Source organism: Apostichopus japonicus, chromosome 12, assembly GCF_037975245.1.
Source record: "Apostichopus japonicus isolate 1M-3 chromosome 12, ASM3797524v1, whole genome shotgun sequence".
In the NCBI taxonomy this organism is placed as follows: Eukaryota; Metazoa; Echinodermata; class Holothuroidea; order Aspidochirotida; family Stichopodidae; genus Apostichopus; species Apostichopus japonicus.
The window spans coordinates 4,029,749-4,052,350 of record NC_092572.1 but is presented as its reverse complement, the minus strand read 5'-3'; the positions used below and the strand labels follow the sequence as shown (position 1 = coordinate 4,052,350).

Genomic DNA, 22,602 nt, shown 5'->3' with positions numbered 1-22,602 from the left:
TTCCACATACTATATATGGGCGCTTACCATCCTTATTGGGCAATATTATTCAAATTCTAAATTTAGTACGCCGTAAGCAAACATTAAGGAATGACGGAAGCTTGTACCATGCATTTACATTGCTCATATATAACGCAAAGTTATATATTCTAGTTGAAATAAATAGGTACAATTTCATTCATTTTTTTTTTTTTCACATCACCGCACAACGAATAGGTCAAATAAATAAGAGTAAATGAAAACGATTGGAAAGCTTGCTAACTCAACTTTCATTTCGGAAGAAAGTCATCCCGTTGAGATTATAGTATCAATGGTATACCACTGATGGCATTGGAAATAAATCTATATCGCAAACGATGCCTTTCATATGTTGGCAGAAAAGGTCCAATTTTTCAAGGGAAACTCTGCAAAGAAAGCCTTCTTAGGTAGCCTTCGTAATACTCAATAGAGGAAAGAAGTAAGATGAAACATTTATTTCTGAAACATGTATCAAATTTGACGGTTATTTGAGTTTTGCGCTATAAAGGAAGTGACCTTTCCAAAATCTTCATATGGCAAGGACATGTTGACCTATGTCGGCCCTAACCCCCCCCCCCATATCTCCTGATCCTTCCTGCTAGAAGGAAGTTACTGTGGTATACCTTCTGTCCCCCCCCCCCTTCTCTCTCTTTCTTTGACTCGGACTAAAACTATAACTTGTTTTTCGATGAGATTTTCTTAATATGAAGGTCTGACGTACATGGATCGGTCAATGAGAGGGGGTTATCTTTAATATTGATTTGTTAACCGAAGTTTCTTACGGTGTATAATGAGTGATTATATCGTCCTCAGAAGGAATGGATGTCTGTGGTCTTGCATTTATCAATCAGTTTGAGTATCCTTCAGGCTGGATCTAAACTTATTTGCAACCGCAGGCTTATATTTCGCTTATACAGAATATTAATTCACACGGACTCGCCTATGCAATATACTTCTTCATCAAACCCTTTTTCTCAAATTAAATGCATCTTCTGCAATTTCTCCATCTCTACACGGTCTGGATACTTTCTAACACATGCGTCAATACATTTAGCATAGGCTAGGCTGATAGGCTGGTATATATAACAGATCACATACATATACCATAGGTCTAGTTTAGCGATAAAGTTTACGTAACATTATTACACTTTTGCATTGATATTAGCAATTCCAGGAGCGAACCTGTATGTAGTGTTATTGAAATTTATAATGTCAGTTTAGTAATGAAATGAATGCATTGCTTTACTAATTTTTCAATTTAAACCGTTTTCATATATCTAGTGTAAACTGTAATCCCGAACAAGAAGTAACAGGAATGATAACATAATAGAGTAATGTATATCCTGTATGTATGTCCGACAACAGTACCCATCTTCTGCAATTTCTCCATCTCTACACCATTTCCTTTTTGTGACGGCCCGCAAAAAATGACATATTAAGCGTGAACATCATGTTGCCTTGTAACTGCCACTATCGACTCATTCAATGCTGATAATAAAAAAAATAAAGCTTTAACAATTGTTGCCATATTAGCTGCAACACTTGTTTGTATTTATATTTTAGTCATCCCATAAATATACGATTAGAAAGCTTATACGGACACTATAACAGCTGTTACCTGTTATCGATTGACCTTAATAATTTAAACTGTAAACTGTGGCCTTTATAAGCTTCCGTATTAAGCGGAACTCACTTCTCTGGAAAACAAAAGATCTCTTCGCTGAATTCGAGGCCGTCTGCCGCTTTTCAATGAACTCAGCGATCTGGGTCTTTTTTTACGCGCGTAGTATAATATGATATATTATGCTATGGTTGCAGGGTAGGCTTTGTTGTTCAGTTAGTAAAATGATGAAGGAATGGTGCAGGGTTGTCGCTAAGGGTAGGCGTGGCTAAGGAGGAAGCGAACTCGTTAGGTGGTCGATATGCAGCCTGTACCTGGGTAGACAACAACAGAAGTCCCTAGTACCCCGCTGGCTAACCGCAAGTAAATGTTACCAGGATCACTGGGTTAGAGGATGAAATCTTTCAGCATAATTGACAAGCCCGAACTTGTTTTTGTCGATTTCTGCTATACTGCACAGCTATTGCTAGCGAGTAAAGCTTAGCTGGGAAGGTATATACAGCCGAATAATTGCTATGATTACTCCTAGCAGAAAATGCGAACAAGATAATCTTGCTTATGACAACAAACTGAAAAGAAACGTGTTGTAACAGGACCTACAGGTCATATATATATATATATATATATATATATATATATATATATATATATATATATAAATATATATATATATATATTGTTGACAATATTTATATATTTAACACGGATAGGGTCTCAAATAAGCTACGGTACTGTAAGCTTCCTGTTCCTTGGGTCCCTAAAACTACACTACATAATCAGTTCAAATTGCCAAAGACCACCATTTTGCATCTAAGCCACTGTACATCAACACAAATGGCACTCCCTCCCCTTAATCCCTTTCTCAGGACGGCATCCCCTGCACGGGATGACAAATGAAGGATCCGCCCGGGTGCCAACAATTCGATTTATGTCACTGGTGTACCTTTTTTCTCTGTGTGTAAGGCCTGCTCTTATCATATCAACGTTGATAATGATAAATTGCTCAATTTGCCTGGGAATACCGCGAAACAAAATCATTGGCGCTATTCCTTATTGCATCATGCCTTCGCGTATGTCAAAGCTGAAGGTTACAATCAAAGAGTGGCGCTATACTATTACAAAGACTATGAGTTCCTTTAGGAACTCTAACAAAGACATGTATACTAGAATCAAGGAGCTGTAGAATTCACGTAAAAACTATGCAGAAGGGCTCCAAACAGCTGAAATTTAATATTCATCGAAGAAAGTGCGATGACCTTGAGATTGAGGGAAAGAAAGGGAAGGCGAGAGGGAAAGGGGGGGGGTGGAGGGGAGGTAGGAGGAGGAATGTAGAGGTATGAGATTTGAAACAAGAATTCAAATAATGCAAAAAACAAGCAATTATATATTTCTTATGATTTTATGAAAACTCATAGTTAGAATTCATTTACCTTCGTTTATTTTGATATCTTTCCCCTTGAGGTTAAGCCTCCGGGATTGAAGACGTCACAATTCTTACAAAGTATCCTTCTTACTACACGACGTTATCTATAAATGTCTCCCGTTACATTGTCACCAAAATCCACCGGTAGAGGCTAATTATGCTCAAAGTTTCATTAGGAATATACGTTTTGATACTAAATTTAATTGTTACTTAGTTCGAAATGCCAGTTGTAAAATGGTACCTGGCAATGCTGATTGGAACAAAGGGCCACCCACCCCCTCCCCCAGAAAAGAAAGAATACAGGAGACCTAAAACATCACTATGAAATATAAAAAAATAAAAGAATAAAGCAAATAATGTAATATTTATGGTAATGGTTGTGGTAAACGTTTCTTTGCAAAACTTTATAAATGATCTCACGCGTTTAATTTCAGGAGGTAAATATCGAATGATATAATTTAAACAATGCTTTCAGTATCATGAAATAAAACTGAGACCACATTTGACTTACTAATGCCTGGTTAATTGAGGAATATGATAATTAAATTAGAATCTATCTAACTAACTGTCGTAATTGATGGTTGAAGGCTGCACAACGGTTTAAATATGTCGTAACCAAATCAGCACATGCATTGTTCTTAAAAATTCATAATCATACTGAACCAATAATAATTTGCATAGATGGATATTCACAGAAGTGCGATTGAAAAAAAAACTAACAGAAAAGGAAACTTTACCATATGATCGCATATTTTGGCTTTAATTGAAAGTTTGTTTGAACAATGATAGCAAATAAAGTGGGTAAAATTATGGATGTTAGTTCAGTTTATTAGTCCGTTATAGATACTAGATACCATTTCAGTTAGCTTTGAAAATCAGTGTTTTTGTCATCAGTATTGCGGCCCATATTCAACCATATACCAGGAAGCTGTAAGGTACTTTACCTCAAGGTATTTACTCACCTTCAAAACTGATAAGCCTACACACACTGAAGACAGTAATATTAGACATGATATATGCATGTAATATATTACTATGATCAGAGTGTAGAAATACACATACATGCATGTAAACACGCATATCTTATCCCTCCCCACTACCCACCTCCCTCCCCGTATCCCTGGATACGCCACAGTCGGGATTACGTCATAACGTAGCTATGTCGGTCAATATAAAAATTGAAAGAATATGACATGCAGTTGTTACACATATAAAGGTTTAAATTTATAAGATTCTCATTTGTGAATGCTCTAATTATTGTTACGTTTGGTTATAGGCAAGAGATATATAAATGCTGTACAACAGAGTTTCTCAATAGGTGCCTAGTGGACCTATTCCGGTCCGCGATAGATTTCATGATCCAGCCCCGAAATGAAGAAAAAAACACAAAAAACCGAGTATATACTTTTAAACTGCAATCGTGTGCGAGGGCAGTAACGGTTTAATTTATTTAGGATTGGATACACCACCCTACATGCTTACTATATATAAGCACATTGCTCTATCTATAGGTTTAATGATACTTTTGTTCTCTCGGGTCCCTTGTCCCTATAATTGTGTTTCTCAGCAAGGCCTTCATGGAACATTAACTGAGAACCCTGTTTATGCAGTGATTTCTTTTTTTTAACTGGATTAAGATAAATTTAGATCGGAGCCGATGATGTGATACCTACTTCACCGAGAGTTTTATACCGAGATTGCGCGTGACCATGACGTATACATCTGACGCACATCAACGCACACAGTAAGATGAGGAGGCAGGAAACTACCGAGAGAGCAATGATGAGTCCCAACATTGCATCACCGCCACAGTCAAAATCACAAGATGCTAAAGTTGTGATATCTCTCCCCGTGAGACAGGTTGGACTTGCACAAGTCGCTTTCTTAAAGATATCCTTATTAACGAATGACGTTATCCATGTCATGTCTTGATTGCAATTAAGGTCATTTCCTTCCAGATCGACCCTCAAAGATTCGTTGCCGTTTAGTTCACCGAAGGCGTCTTCCGGAAATGTCTCAAGTTGATTTAAAGTTAACTTAATGAGGATGATTTGCTTTGGTCCTACGAAACTTTCGGAAGCTAAAGTTGAAATCGCGTTCTGGTCTAAGATAATCCTCGTCAGATTTTGGTTGTTTTCGAAAGCTCTGGCTTGGATTTCAGTAAGCAGGTTGCTACTCATGCAAAGTTTCTTTAAATCTGGCAAATTGTTGACAAAGTTAAAATCTGTGAGATTATTTTCGTCGGCGTAGAAGTCTGTCAAACTATTCAATTCCTTAAAGTTATTTGGATCAAGTTGTTCTAAGTGACAATTTGAAATTTCTAACATTTCGAGTTTTGTGAGGCCGGAGAAATCGTAGTCAGATACAAACGTAGTATCTTGTACAGACAACTGACGGAGGTTGCTAATACTTTGAAAAGTCGACGGTGCTACCGACATCTCGTTATTGGAATCCATATTTAAGACCTCCAAGTTATCCGTACCTTGAAAGGTTCCATTGTCAACCGATTCAAGGAGATTTCCATCAAGCATTAGACGCACCAGACTCGATTGAATTGAGAACGTGCCACTTTGAATCGACTGTAAATTATTATCACTCAAGATTAAATCAGTTAAAGAGTCCAAATTCTCGAAATCGCTCGAATTTAGGAAACTCAACTGATTCTTTTCAAGGTTGAGAGTAGTGGTGGTAAGTGGTATGTCACGTGGGACTGACGTCAGGTCCTGGTTAGAGCAGTCAACTACTGTAAATTCGCTGTCACAAGCACATTTTTCGGGGCAGTCGGAGGCAGATGACGTCATTGCAAATACGGTACAGATTACGAGCAAGCCGAATCTTCTAGCCGAAAAGGTACTGTCAGTTCTGGCCATTGTTGATGCCGGTATTTCTATCTGAAGGATCAGAGCAGAAAGAGAGAAAAAGAACAATATAGATTAATTAAATACAAAAGAGGAAAAACTTTCTGCAATTTTTTTATATTCAATCACTGATTTAATCTTACAAGTCATGATTTAAACCAATTTATTTTAAACAAAATGTCAGCGATTTAATTCAAAATGTGTTTCCTCTTCTTTTCATTTTAAAGGCCCAAAAAAGGAAATGAAAAGAAACATTTAGAAATTTTCTTTATCATTAGATAGCACAGAATGATTGAAATGAAGTTCATATATCTTTGCCCGCCGAATTTGATTTAGCAATAAAGCGTAACATTTACAGCATCAAAAAGGGAGAACATGTAAAGAAATAAAATATAAAGTGATTATATGGGACCGAGCACCACTGGTTTTATTAACGATGCAATGCCTAGCACAAAAATATATCAGCACAAGGTGAATTATGAGTGAATCTTTATGTTACATCAAATATGTTCACCCGATACTCATAGCTAGTACAGTAACTATACTGTTCATGTTCCACAACCGTGCATCAGTAACTACTGCGCTATGAGTATCGGGTGCTATATTATATCTTGAGAAGGTCTGGGTACTTTCTAACACATGCGTCAATACATTTAGCATAGGCTAGGCTGATAGGCTGGTATATAACAGATCACATACATATACCATAGGTATAGTTTAGCGATAAAGTTTACGTAACATTATTACACTTTTGCATTGATATTAGCAATTCCAGGAGCGAACCTGTATGTAGTGTTATTGAAATTTATAATGTCAGTTTAGTAATGAAATGAATGCATTGCTTTACTAATTTTTCAATTTAAACCGTTTTCATATATCTAGTGTTAACTGTAATCCCGAACAGGAAGTAACAGGAATGATAACATAATAGAGTAATGTATATCCTGTATGTATGTCCGACAACAGTACCCATTGTAATCAATACATTTTAACGTTACAACACTAATGCGGCCATGACAAACATAACATGAGCCTAAAAAAATATATATATAACACGATGTAGATAAAAAGTCAGGATTAAATGAAGACAACCAAACGATTGGTAAAAACCAATCGCGGCTTTGGGAATTGCAGGCCGATATCATGAGATTTGTCTAGAGATTTGAGGAAATGGTCGGATGGTGTGGGGGGGGGGTGGGGGTGGTTGAGGGGCAAAGAAGTTAGTACTTTAAGAAACTGGTAGCAGTGTTTATCAAGCCGTGAAATCTGAGGGCAAAACTGATAACCTTTCAGGTTGTATTTGCGAGAACATTTTGTTCTCATGTTTCTCAGACATCATAAAAGTTCATTCAGACATTTGTGCATTACCATGTCCGTGTATTATATATACATCTGGTCTATAGAGCTGAATTAGAAAGGTACGTACGGTGTTCCCGGAATTGTAAATATGCTTTTACAGTATGTAAACTCTAATAAAACACATGTGTAACATTGTCAATCTTATCTATGCTCCATATAGCACAGTTTCACAACAATATAAATATCTAGGCCTACCATACTCCGTTTACACTAGATCCACGATTGATCACGATGCTAGGAGTTTAACCGAAGGGAGCTTCGATTAAAAATCTCTATAGCTTAAACACAAGTTTTGATCTAGTTCCAACTTTAAGATTTTTGCATCCTGTTAGAGGGCAAGGTTGGACACTGAGCTTCTGAATCAAATTTGATATGTAATTAGCGAAGTTTGAGTCAAAGTTACAGCCGAACAAACGATGCATGAATAAAAGTACGCCTATAGTAACGTAAGTTAGGTCTTGAACAACAGAGACGTGTCATGGAGTGCCCTTCTTTGATGTCTTATTGCGACTAGATCAAGTCTCTTGCGTTTTGTGTGCATGAAGAAGCATATAAAGGCATTGAATACTCGCCCCAAACCGCGTGCCGCCCTGTGAAAAAGTTAACTTTCCGTTGTTTGTAAGTGAAGGGTTTCTTTTGTCGCTACAAAATGCAGACAGTAATGAAACGTGATACCTTGTTATCTTTAGCTGGACCTGAGATGTCCATCGCTGTATCGTTTGTACACTGTGCTGTGGGTATTGACCGCAGCTGTATGTACTGACTGTACACTATAGTGTCTAATTACCGACGGTAGCAAGCTGTGTGTGTATTTTCTAGGATCGATGGTGGTGTCTTACACTTCTGTTACACCTCATTCGAAACTAGGTCAGATTACCGGCATTAGACGTTTCTGTTTGCGCGAGTCTTCACTCCCTTTAACGCTGATAGTGAGGGATTTGAATGAAATGTTAGAGTTTAAATCTGTGATATCTCCCGAATGGCATATAATATTTTTCTCAGTCGTTTTGGGAAAGTTGCTCATGACAGTTATCTCTAACTATAGTCTAAGACTATATTTACAATAATATCAATGTCAAACCATCTCCTCACTGAATTAGAAACATTAATTTGACCTATTGAAGACTTAGGCCAACGTTCTGCTGCTTAACAGTTCAGCATACTAGTAACACCAGATTTTTTTATTCAAATTTGAGCCAAACTTGCGAATTTGAAGCCGACATTTGCTCCAAGGGAATTGAGAATGATTTAAAGTTAATGAATTAGGAAGAGACTAATCTCTTTATATAGGATCTTAATATAGGCCTATACAAGGGCTGGATTTAAAAGGTATTGAATTAAGAAGAGACTTGTCAATGTAGCTTTAGATCTTAACATAAACAGTAGGATCTTATAACATGTAGAGTAGGATCTTAACATGTACAGTAGGATCTTAACATGTAGAGTAGGATCTTAACATGTACAGTAGGATCTTAACATGTTCAGTAGGATCTTATAACATGTAGAGTAGGATCTTAACATGTACAGTAGGATCTTAACATGTACAGTAGGATCTTAACATGTACAGTAGGATCTTAACATGTACAGTAGGACCTTAACATGAACAGTTTGATCTTAACATGAACAGTATGATCTTAACATGAACAGCAGGATCATAACATGTACAGTAGGATCTAAACATGTACAGTAGGATCTTAACATGTACAGTATGATCTTAACATGTACAGTATGATCTTAACATGTACAGTAGGATCTTAACATGTTCAGTAGGATCTTAACATGTACAGTAGGATCTTAACATGTCCAGTATAGGATCTTAACATGTTCAGTAGGATCTTAACATGTACAGTAGGATCTTAACATGTTCAGTAGGATCTTTACATGTACAGTAGGATCTTAACATGTACAGTAGGATCTTAACATGTACAGTAGGATCTTAACATGTTCAGTAGGATCTTAACATGTACAGTAGGATCTTAACATGTTCAGTAGGATCTTTACATGTTCAGTAGGATCTTAACATGTACAGTAGGATCTTAACATGTACAGTATAGGATCTTAACATGTTCAGTAGGATCTTAACATGTACAGTAGGATCTTAACATGTTCAGTAGGATCTTTACATGTACAGTAGGATCTTAACATGTACAGTAGGATCTTAACATGAACAGCAGGATCATAACATGTACAGTAGGATCTTAACATGTTCAGTAGGATCTTAACATGTACAGTAGGATCTTAACATGTCCAGTATAGGATCTTAACATGTACAGTAGGATCTTAACATGTACAGTATGATCTTAACATATACAGTAGGATCTTAACATGTACAGTAGGATCTTAACATGTACAGTAGGATCTTAACATGTTCAGTAGGATCTTAACATGTACAGTAGGATCTTAACATGTACAGTAGGATCTTAACATGTACAGTAGGATCTTAACATGTACAGTAGGATTTAACATGTACAGTAGGATCTTAACATGTACAGTAGGATCTTAACATGTTCAGTAGGATCTTAACATGAACAGTAGGATCTTAACATGTACGTAGGACCTTAACATGTACAGTAGGATCTTAACATGTACAGTAGGATCTTAACTTGTACAGTAGGATCTTAACTTGTACAATAGGATCTTTACATGTACAGTAGGATCTTAACATGTACAGTAGGATCTTAACATGTACAGTAAGATCTAAACATGTACAGTAGGATCTTAACATGTACAGTAGGATCTTAACATGAACAGTAGGATCTTAACATGTACAGTAGGATCTTAACATGTACAGTAGGATCTTAACATGTACAGTAGGATCTTAACATGAACAGTAGGATCTTAACATGTTCAGTAGGATCTTTACATGTACAGTAGGATCTTTACATGTACAGTAGGATCTTAACATGTAGAGTAGGATCTTAACATGAACAGTAGGATCTTAAATGTACAGTAGGATCTTAACATGTACAGTAGGATCTTAACATGTACAGTAGGATCTTAACATGTTCAGTAGGATCTTAACATGAACAGTAGGATCTTAACATGTACGTAGGACCTTAACATGTACAGTAGGATCTTAACATGTACAGTAGGATCTTAACTTGTACAATAGGATCTTTACATGTACAGTAGGATCTTAACATGTACAGTAGGATCTTAACATGTATACAGTAAGATCTAAACATGTACAGTAGGATCTTAACATGTACAGTAGGATCTTAACATGAACAGTAGGATCTTAACATGTACAGTAGGATCTTAACATGTACAGTAGGATCTTAACATGTACAGTAGGATCTTAACATGAACAGTAGGATCTTAACATGTTCAGTAGGATCTTTACATGTACAGTAGGATCTTTACATGTACAGTAGGATCTTAACATGTAGAGTAGGATCTTAACATGAACAGTAGGATCTTAAATGTACAGTAGGATCTTAACATGTACAGTAGGATCTTAACATGTACAGTAGGATCTTAACATGTTCAGTAGGATCTTAACATGTACAGTAGGATCTTAACATGTATACAGTAGGATCTTAACATGTTCAGTAGGATCTTAACATGTACAGTAGGATCTTAACATGTAGAGTAGGATCTTAACATGTACAGTAGGATCTTAACATGTACAGTAGGATCTTAACATGTTCAGTAGGATCTTATAACATGTAGAGTAGGATCTTAACATGTACAATAGGATCTTTACATGTACAGTAGGATCTTAACATGTACAGTAGGATCTTAACATGTACAGTAGGATCTTAACATGTACAGTAGGATCTTAACATGAACAGTAGGATCTTAACATGTTCAGTAGGATCTTTACATGTACAGTAGGATCTTTACATGTACAGTAGGATCTTAACATGTAGAGTAGGATCTTTACATGTACAGTAGGATCTTAACATGTACAGTAGGATCTTAACAAGTATATACAGTAGGCTCTCAACATATACAGTCGCTGGAATTAAAGGTAAGGAATTCAGGAGAGACTTACCTAGTTAGTTAGGATCTTAACATGTATACATTTGGCTCTTAGCATGTACAGTAGGATCTTATAACATGTATAGTAGGATCTATACATGTACAGTATGATCTTAACATACAGTCGCTGGAATTAAAGGTCACAGGAGAGACTTACCTATTTAGTAGGATCTTAACATGTACAGTCGCTTATACAGGTGTTTCAGGTCGATCTACACAGTGTTGTTAACTTATAACATCAAAAGACAACTGTCTATAACAGCATCATAAGACTTCGCAAACAAAAATACTTCACCGCGATAAGATATCTGTTTTGAGTATTGACTCTACAGCAGTAGGGTGCTAAGTTTCTGTTTAGTTATACACTGTTATAAGTGTGACCGTTGAGCAAAGTACAACTTACGTGTCATGTTTGTTGGAATAGTTTATAGTCCACTTGTCCTTTGCTACAATTTGGTATAACTGTAGATAGCGCTCAAGTTTGACTTTTACGTGACTTTGGACAGATATGCTATTATGTCATAATCTAGAAAAAGAAAATAAGTGCTGCTCAGGGTTCGCGTTTTGTCAAAAAAAAAAAACAAAAAAAAAACGGTGGTAACATTTTGGGGGGTAAGGGGGGGGGGATCTGGGCGGGGCAGGTGTAATATTCTGTTTGTCTTTTACGACGGACTAGAAACGTTGGGACCTACTTTGAAACTTCTTGTCGTAACAATCATGATCATAATAACCTGTCTTTTGTATGTTTTGATAATTGATTTTACGCTGAAAAGTAATACCTGTAAGATTACAAATGTCTGTAGCCCACTCTTTATACGTTTATTTGTATAATGAAGGGATGGCTTATTATTTCGCTGGTGAAGAATTATTAGAATTTCATCTTTCAAAGATATCTTGTAAAAAACAAATAACGCCAAATGCTACCTATTCTTAACGTTAAAGTTTGACTATACAGTACAGTATACTCTACAGGTGTTGTTAACACAGCATTGTACGTGTGTGACGTACGCTACTGCCCAAAATCATGTACACATGCATTTTGTAGCTTAACAAATTATATGCCAAAGTGGGCGGGGCGGGGCAAGCTGAAGAATAATATTTAAAAATTTTGGCATCATTATGTTACCGATCTTAGCCTAGTCTAGTAGGTAGTAGGAGGATAACAATACAAATTACAGATCGACTATTCTTTAAAATAATGTTGAAAAACGGTGGAATGTTTTTGCGCAAGAATATCGTTAGTAAGTGAGTTTTTAGTGAATTTCGTGCTGAATTTTTGGTCGTTACAATAGGTAACACTGCATATATTTATTTTTTATGACGGAATCATATTTTGGTCATAAATATATAATCTGCTGTTGTGATAAAAAAACATTTTACTTGTTGTTTGGGCAAACTACTTTTACCCAACGTGGCTGGATAGTTCACACGTACCCAAATGTTAGGTAAAATACTTGCTCAAACTTGTTAAGAGTGGTATATGCTTCAAGGAGTGATTAAATACTGACAGAAATAAAAGTTTTCAAGACGAAAGTCTCTCATGACACTACATATATTTATCTTTTTTTATCATTCAAAATTCGTTTGTCATATTATACCAAACGATGTTAGAAAAGTACCTATACCCACTTGATAGATGCATTATCTAATGGGCTTTTCGGTAAAGAAAGAACAGTTTGGTCCTGCACAAAACAGACTCAGTTGCATAATACCAGTGTTATTTATAGATATATATGGGTAACCTAATACTTCTCTGACGCATGGTTACTCGGTGGCGACGATGAACTATGACGTCACATACAGCGCTGCGACCACTTGAATATTCAAATATTAGTAATGCTTGTTTTTAAATTTAGTGTGTCTCAGAAGTGAGTGAGGGCAGTATTACAATTAAGATAACAGTTTCAATTTCAAATTTATTTCTCATATGTACGTACAAGATAACTACAATATAACATTACAGTAGGAAGGTTAACATGTGAAGGACATTAGCAAAACAACAAGGCTGTTATCAGCGAGTGACCAAGACGTGACCAGAGCCGTGATACTTTTTGGATTTTAATTTAACTTGATATTGGGAGTCCAAATACACACAGTACACCAATATTTCCATTGATGATTGGGTATGACATTATCGGAGCATGGAAAATTGACCACTTCATAAGTATTTGAACAAAAAATTCGAAAAAAAAATCGTGAGACTAGTAAAAACTTTCATTCAACTAAACCTATCAGAAACAAATTAACTAAGACATAACAGGACTCAAATCAGGAGCCTCCAAGACATGTGTAGATATATGGCTCTGTAATTTGGGGAAATATTTTAATAAATCAAATTTTTCGGTCAAAATTATGACGAAAATACGCTCAGATATAAAAAAGATTTTTTCCCAAATGCCTCACCATACCCGCAAGATGTTCACCTCTCCAGAACCGTCACAGTGAGAAGCAGGAATGCATACACATAGTTTAGCAATAGCGCCTTCACTTTGTGAGTAATCCTAGCAAATTCAACTCAAGCATTTTTATCGTATCGAATTTCGGTCAACCACAGTTGAACGTCTCGTTTCTAGCGCGCAGGGGTGAGGGGGTGGGGTTTTAGTGCAGAGTACTACAGAGGGGTAAACTTGGTTGAAAATTGAAATTTGCAAAAAAAATTGAAAACAGAAAGCAGCCCTTGACCAGCATGGAGTTAAATATTAAAGTGGAGTTATGTAAAAAAATATTATAATTTATTCGCGAATGAAAATATAAGGAAACGTAAAAACATCAGTCATATCCTTCACATGCAAACATCAAATTATTATAAAATAACATGTCTTGAACTCATCAAGCTATCACAAATCCAGACGATTTCATCAAAATCATTTCAAATGGGCAAAGCAAAAGTACAGTGTACTTAGAATGACTTCATTTGCATATATTTGCATAAATAATTAGCTCAATTATAAACATTTTTTTTGGGGAAACCTCATTTCAATACCAGTTCAACAATGCATATTGCCAAAAGTGACTGGATTTTCATTAATTAAAATTTTAAATTGAGCACTCATCGTATGTACAGTGACTTAGTTGTACGATTATTGGTTTAAAAGATATGACGAAAATTGGTCACGGCAATTGTCGACTTGAGTTGCGTCTTGTTCTGATTTTTTTTTCTCGTTTCGGGCAGTGTGTGGCAGGCCGGTCGAAAACTTGGTACCGAACCATCGTAAAAGCGAACGTCAGGTGTGTCACGGAATTATTCACCTCAATCACCTGTGGTTGTTTTGTTTCTTTATAGCGCCCTCTTTTACAAGTTATCAACCTTTACTACACCACTTTTGGTGTAAATGCCTCTTGAATATTTACAGCAGATTGTTCTCAAGTCCGAAGTAAAGGTGATCCGACGCGAGATATAAGCGAAAATGGTGGAAAGAAAGAAAGTAAGTTTTATTTACCCTACACAATGCACAGAAGTTATACTCGACATCATACATTTACATAGCCAGCAAAGTGTGGAAATATAGTTTTCTGCCCTAAATCAAATGAAATTGTGTAACTTATAGAATCAATGCATCGATGAGCTCTAATAAATATCACCTGTATCATGTAGCTTGGATCCCACCTCTTAACAAAATAAGTTAGAATAATTCTACGATTTTCCGTCCTCTTTTTGACCGTTTGGCTAATATCATGTGTAGTATCTGTTCTTTCTAGATACACAGTACACAGCCGATCCAAGCTTAAACCTGATCACGTGGTTTAGTATCCAGGGGCCATATTCCCCGTTTCCAGGGGACCTCGTTTGCTCATTTGACCTAACAATGTCATGATCATACAGTTAAAGTTTCGACGTAAGGGTACTGGGGTTGTGATTTTTTTTATTTAAGTTTATTTGGTTATCATGCCCTCTCTAATGAGATGCGCCATATACGATACATTGTAGATCTCTTGGTTCGACAGAATGTGTCGAATTAGATATTTTACCGTTTACCGATAATAAATAAACCATCTTGAACCTAGCGACTTTCAAAGGCTACCGTATATATGTGTCCAAATACATAATGTAAGGGATGAAAGTGTACTTACCTGATTGCTAATGAATTTCGGAAAATTGTTCTAAATGCACTCTGACCAGGTGGGTTTTAAGGAGAAAAGACGTCGCAATAGAGAGAAATTAATTTTTCTGTTGCCCTTATGGCGCGAACGACTTACCGTCAAATCACTGCGACCGCCCAAATCAGCATGTTCATTACACAAATGTAAACAAAATAGTATACACATGCGGCCCAGTCAAGATTTTAACGCAGTCCTATACGAGTATCGTCCACTTTTTACAATTTCACGGAGGAAACATTGAATGAATATTGATATGAAACTTGCATAGAACGGTGTAATTTTCACTGACCTTTTAGTGCAGTATAAGCTAGAAAGGTCGAAGTTAAAGTTGGCAATCACGTACTGAGACTTTAAACGAATATCTTCATCCTTATTCGTCTTTAGTCCAAATAACAAAAGTAATGCCATAAAGTTAGTCTGCAGTAAACCCTATTGAGGTTTGTTTACGAAACGTAAGGAAAACAAACTTTGGGTAACTTTCGAAGAGAGGTTACTTATTTGACCAGTTTACGGTCAAATTGGTTGTCTTTGTTTCAATCAAGTTACAGTATCTCCAGATATTGTACTATATATATATATATATATATATATATATATATATATATATATATATATATACATTATATATATATATATTAATATACAGGCACTGCAATGACAAAACACCTACCAACACAGCCTATAGTGTACCTATTTCTTAGATGTGTGGGGCAGTTGTCATTAACACTTATAATGGGCTAATAATGATGTATGAGTTGTTTCTCTTATAATAACCCGCAGGTGTTTGATTCCGGTCTTGCGGCCAACAGAGTTCCAGAAATATTTGTCGATGGCCATTCGTTACAACAACTTGACCATTTTAGTTCGTTTGATCTTTCTAATCTTGCCGAAGGGGTTTCAAGTTAATTAGCATATTCATTACATGTTTAATGCAATCAATATGCAAATGTGACTTCAAAGAATAATATTAACAACTTGAACTTTTAGCAGTGATGATATATCTGTATTTGCGTTTCGTCAAACCTTTCTAACAAAGATCTAATTCCTGTTAAGCTTTCCGCTAAACCTTTGGAAATATTCAATAATTTGGAGGATTTATTTTTTTAAATTATGTACATTTACATTTCTCTTTCTGATGGGCATTTACAAATGTTCTCGGTAATAAGGAGCCACACTAACGGAAATATGTTTAATCTTATGAAATTTGATATTTTATTTATACAATACCAAGTAAATGTGCGGTTCTTCTCTAATTCTACTTCAAATTGTAAAGAAAAATAAGCTCCGGATAACACGTTTGGTCAAAATGGCAATTTTTCTGTCCTTGTTAAACAAAGGTGATAACAATTAGGGGATATAAAATAGAGGGAGCCCTAGGTCAAATTCTCACAGAAAGCGTTTCCTTAAAATGTTTAACTTATGATGCGTGAGAAATTTTACAAACTTCTTCAATGTATTGATCCAAATGCAAAATTATTCGTATGCAGAAGGCTTCCCAGGATAGAGTTTCTTCTTCATTTTGGGGTGATGGGGAGGTGGGGGTGGGGGAGGAGCGGAAGAAAGGGTGAGACAAAAACGTGGGGAAAATGGTGGATATAAAAATGAATGATTACCGTTGAGATCATCACTAAGTATCAAGTTCATAAATTGCAAATAATAAAAAGCTTACGTTTGTGGCTGAAGTTTTGAATGTTAAGGTTGTGACGTCACAATAAATAATGATTCTTTAGTCTACAAAACGCAAAGGAAACCACAATTTCTACCTGATGATGTTATGAGTTGATATCAGATTTTCATACTTCAGGGAAAAAAAACAAATATTTAATCCAGAAAATGTAGTATACCTTTTAAATATTTTGTTATTAAAGTTGTCCATGATTTCAATCCTATGGGTTCATTTATAAAGCAGAGCTTTAATTTTTGATCTATTATGGGCGACCTTGTTATTTTATTTCGATGTCTTGAGATGTGAAATTCATCGCATTTCTTGAAGCCATATGTGCTCTGTATTGTGCTAAAGGAATAAAGTTCTTAACCTAATGGTTATTCTACGCTTCCGTAGTTCCATCTTATTGCTATAAATGAGGAATGCACTCGAATAATGTTATTACTGTTGTATCTATTTAACTATTGGGCAAAGTTAATTAAACTTTGAATCAATGCGACTTATGTAAACCAATAAACAGTTTTATTTTACTACATATTCACTGTGTTCGTGACTGTTTTAGTAAATTATGGTTGATTTATTATATTTTTTATTCGATGATACTTTTCTCACTTTTTTTAATGTCCTTCCAGCTTTCCTTTATGTAGTACGGTACTTGTACTATCCTGGTTACCATGACAACGGCTGTAATATTCAGTGAGTTCTCCCAGCTACTATGGCCACGACTAAAAGATAAAGCAGTAAACTCCGAGATTGGTTTTTGTTTGGCTAAGGTAAATATTAATCAAGTTTGTAAATTTGTGCTCGATTCTTGCTTCTTTAGCAAATATTATTCAAAAAAACCTCTCTTCTTCTGGAAATTATGGTTCCCTCGAGTTTGCTGACAGTCAAACCTTCTTTGCTGGAATCTTATATCTGTATTGTGAGTTTAAGTTTAAGACATGATGAGGTCCTCCCGTTTGCCCAATTCACAATTTAACAGAATTACACGGTAAATTAAAATTTCTGTTGCCTTTCCGTAGAATAGCAGTTAAAAGCTTTTCAGTGGTGTTTGTGAAGCAATGAAGTGTCTGGGATATTTAAAGCAATATGCAGAAACAGTAGCAAACTATCACTGAGTGACTATAGTGTGTTTTAATATATCCCTATGATTAGTTAGTTTTCAGTATTACAGTCATAGCATGGCTTTGGAATTCATACTCTCAGATCTAAATTATCATTTTTTAACTGCCACATCACGGCATAACTTCAACGGCACTGTTCAGAAACTTCACACTGTCACTCTTGACTGTCACAGCATGGGTCGACGTCAAAACTCTCACAAGCTAAAACTGTCGTTATAACTGTCACATCGTGGTTACACTTTAACGGTCACAGTCACAAATGTCAGAAACTTCACACTGTCACTTTTGATTGTCATATCATGGGTCGACGTCAAAACTCTCACAACTGTCGTTATAGCTGTCACATCATGGTTACACTTTTACGGTCACAGTCACAACCGTCACGGACTTCAAACTGTCACTCTTGACTGTCACAGCATGGATCGATGTCAAATTCTCACAAGTTAAAAACTGTCGTTATGACTGTCACATCGTGGTAACACTTTAACGGTCACAGTCACAACTGTCACGAAATACAAACTGTCACTTTTGACTGCCACAGCATGGGTGGATTTGAAACTGCAACGGTCACAACTTTCACAGACGTCGAGTTTTGCAGAATGGGTACACTTCTAATTCAGCTTATCTTTAATTCCCCTGACTCTGTTGCGTTTCATTGACCAGCAGATTCACACAGAGATTACAGTAACTACTGTAAATCTTAAAAATTTTGTACCACAGTAAATACTGGATTGTGCTGATAAATCTGATAAATCGGTATAGCATGTCTATTAGGATTACAGTAAGAACTGAGGATATGTGTTATTCAGACAAATGCATCAAACTGGATTTGTTGGGATTACACATATCCTCAGTTCTTACTGTAATCCTAACAGCACAATCTACCGATTTATAGCACGATTCAGTTTTTGGTTGGGTACAAAACTTTAAAATTTACAGTAGTAACTGTGTTCTCTGTGTGTATCGGTGCCGCATATACGGTAGGTCAGTAGGTATATTCTATACCTTGGTTCCTTGTTTTCCTCCATCAATTTGCATCCAAACAGATGTTTTAAACTTTAAGAAAGTCCGCTGTCTTCTTTTTGTTGCTTTATCATTAAATTGTAGGCCAATTATCTTGCCTATTTTCAGGCGAGAACAAGTAACTTCTTATCGAACTCACAAAAGAATGGGGAAAAAACAATACAAGAATACAATAGTTACACGTAGTGAATCTGGTAAAAAAGAATAAAAAAGTTTAATATTTTTAGACACGAATTTAGTAGCTTTTGACAATAAATTTCCACCGATCAAAATTTCATAAATTTTCAGTCATTAATTTTCTTTTATATATTATATTTTAGAGCATAAATTATTTCGATTCATTGAATCTGAGTACCCTCATACATATTCTTATATAGCTGCTTATTAAAGCTTCTATACGCGTCATTATCATCGCATAACCGCTCACCTCATTATACCAATAATGAGAATATAAATCTAGGAGGTGGCATGCAATTAATAAAAATGCTCTCATGTAACACATACTCTCTCCATTACCCTAATATAACTAGTAAATATTACTTACCAAGCTCTAGAATAAAATGTGACGTTTTTGCCGATAGAGAATATTGCAATTTTAGTTTCTTGTCAGCTGTTTGGCTAATATAGAAATATGATATACTTTTCATTACCTGATAATCATTTAATATATTCTTGACGCCTTTTCATAGCTTATGAGCTGTTTTTTGTTGCTGACCCAGTTCATTCAAATTTCATCTTATATTGAGAAATATCGTCTTTTATTATATATTTGCCTAAATTCATATCTAGGCAAATGGATATCAGGCGATCAGGGCCTGATATGTTTCATCGTATTTAATTTCATAATTTCACTCTCTTTCTGTTGTTTTTATTGTTTTTTGGGGGTGGGGGGGGGGACAGCATCACGAATATAAGCATATATGATATTATTTCTAACGCAAGACAAATTCAGGTTTCGTATTTCACAATTTGGAAATTTCCTTCGACTTTTGGGAAAAGACATAAAATCCGAGAGATATTAAAGTTACCGAATAAGTGAAGTTCTTTTTGATACTGGATGACATGTTTACGTATTCTTATTGTAATCGCATTACGAATAAGGTTGGCTTAGGTTTCAACATATTTTCTTGATACAATGCTATATATCAAGATCGGTAAACATCCACTATTTGAGACGTAAAGACCCCCCCCCCCCCCCCGCCACCACAACCCCGGGAAGAATTTACAAATTCAGCACGAACAATGTTGCAAGCTTATAGTATTCGAAACGCCACTTTTAATAAACTATTAAGAATTTAAATGACAAAAGAATCGACAATTTTTCCAAATTTGGAGATGAGCGGGGGGTGGGCGGGGTGGTGAAGGGATGGCCAATTCTATATTTTATCCCTCCCCTCTCCCCATCCTCCTTTTTAATTCACCCCTCACCCCTCCTCTTCAATCCATCCCTCACCAATTTCTTCTCTTCAGTTGACTATCCTATTGGCGTTCACACGGCTGACTATAGACACTACAATTTCCTAACTTACCTCTCGGTGAATATGTAATGTCCTCGCTTCATGTTTTTTTGTCGCACAAAAATTTATTCCTTCAAATGATATAAATGACCTAATTTTGTACTTGTCCAAAGAAAAATCCTTCAATTAAAAAAGTAAAAAAAAATTCTAATTGCCAATAACAGACGTACTTTAATTGATTGTGGAATATTCTTTATGAAACAGTGAACAGCTTTTAAGAGGCACAAGCTCTCAATGCATGAGTACCCTTCAATCCATCAAAGTTTTAAGAAAAAGGGGGAAAAGAGAAGAAGCTTGAACTGTTTTCGATTTTGTATTTTATCATTTTTTTTTAAATCGGTGCTAATCAATAAGCGACCATTTTCACAGATGAACTCCTTGTGTTATAGCTTCATTTCGGTGATTCACCCTTACTTAATAAACCGTGTAACGTGGATATCTGGAATTTTAAACAAGAAAAGTAATAAGTTTCTAAACCACGATAATAACATCGGACTGAGAAATGATTAGTAACACGTTACCAATTTGATCAATAATGCCGATGGGCATGCATGTGATATAAATATGCATATTGCGCGGTGAACGAAAGAAAAATGTATGGATATAGACATAGATATATGTAATATACACATCATATACGGTACATATACATATGCATATACATACATATATATATATATATATATATATATATATATGTATATATATATATATATATATATATATATATATATATATATATATATATATGTATATTTGATATACATATCATATAAATATATTATTTCGTATGCCTCAGGTGTACATATTATCCTTGCATACAAGATATATATAACTTGTATGATCGAATTTGTATTTGTACCAATTGCACTCATTATAAGTAATTGCTACATCATGTAGACGATGAGTAAAAAAATCATATATTCTTGCATCTGGACTCGTTCCAACGCATTGTTGTCTAACCTATTTCTATGTCAGACCACTTTCGAGAGATACAACAGCCGCACCGAGAAAGGTTGAGTAAGTGGACCTTCGCTCTACGGCTCAATATCCTCGCAAATTATAGGAGAGAGAGTGGATGAAATAACTTCGTCGCTTTCGTCTTGGTACACCCACTCATATCGGGGGGAGGGGGGTGTTTGAGAGGAAAGGCGGTGGACGGTGCAGGGCACAAAGAGGTTTGCAACGTAACCATTACGTCCAAACAACGTCATGAGTGTCCCGAAGATTTTATTACTGCGATACCCAACACAATGTCACAGCTTTGTGAGCTGTATGGAACGCGAATCCTTTAATAAAAAAACATCCTTCGAAAACATTTGAATATACGTACAACTCAAAGAGTCCAATCAGTCCATAGTATAATAAATGAAAATGTCTTGCAGTAAAATGTGATCTTGACAATAACTAGTTAAATATTTTCTACGAATTGGAAATAAATCGGGGAAAATAAATAAAACAGCAGAGACAATTGTGAGAGTTATACAGTTAAATATGATGTATAGGTCTACATATAGTGAGGCCAGGAGGTAAAGATTGCCGATCTGTACGTGACGTTTAACTAAATGGCCTCTTCAATAACATTTATTTTTACTTCGAACCGTGTCTAATATTTCGAGTGGACAAACTAAGCATCATACTGAACCAAAAAAAAAAAATTAAAAAAAATCAGGATACGCTCATTCATTTATTCTGAATGTGTTTATTCTGAATGTGTTTATTCTGAATGTGTCTGGATGTATTCTGAATGTCAGACAAGCTAAAATAAGAAGAAAAAAACCTAGCATCCTCTCATTGTAATTGAAAACACTTGAGTCACCCTTGCAGGCCTAAGGTATGTTGGACGACAAGCATATCAAGTAATGTGTACTGTCGCTTGAAGACATTTCTTCTAGTAACAGAGAGAAA

General features: G+C 35.7%; 1 protein-coding gene and 1 long non-coding RNA gene across 3 annotated transcripts; one reads left to right on the top strand and one right to left on the bottom strand.

The window, feature by feature from the left end:
* The first annotated feature begins 1,070 nt into the window (after window positions 1–1,070).
* On the top strand, window positions 1,071–22,008 carry LOC139977409 (uncharacterized). The gene is made up of 3 exons (XR_011796529.1): window positions 1,071–2,025; window positions 17,663–17,803; window positions 21,673–22,008. It is a non-coding gene; the product is annotated as an uncharacterized lncRNA (long non-coding RNA).
* LOC139977717 (uncharacterized) lies at window positions 3,061–11,625 on the bottom strand. 2 transcript variants are annotated; one of them, XM_071987226.1, is made up of 2 exons: window positions 11,277–11,404; window positions 3,061–5,953 (listed from the first exon to the last, which is right to left on the bottom strand). In XM_071987226.1, the coding sequence occupies exon 2, from the start codon at window positions 5,930–5,932 to the stop codon at window positions 4,706–4,708; it is 1,227 nt and encodes a 408-aa protein (XP_071843327.1). In that variant the 5' UTR covers window positions 5,933–5,953; window positions 11,277–11,404; the 3' UTR covers window positions 3,061–4,705. The 2 variants fall into 2 exon arrangements, with proteins under 2 accessions (XP_071843327.1, XP_071843326.1); XM_071987225.1 differs by lacking the exon at window positions 11,277–11,404 and adding an exon at window positions 11,421–11,625 and having other exon boundaries at window positions 3,062–5,953.
* Window positions 22,009–22,602: the final 594 nt, after the last annotated feature.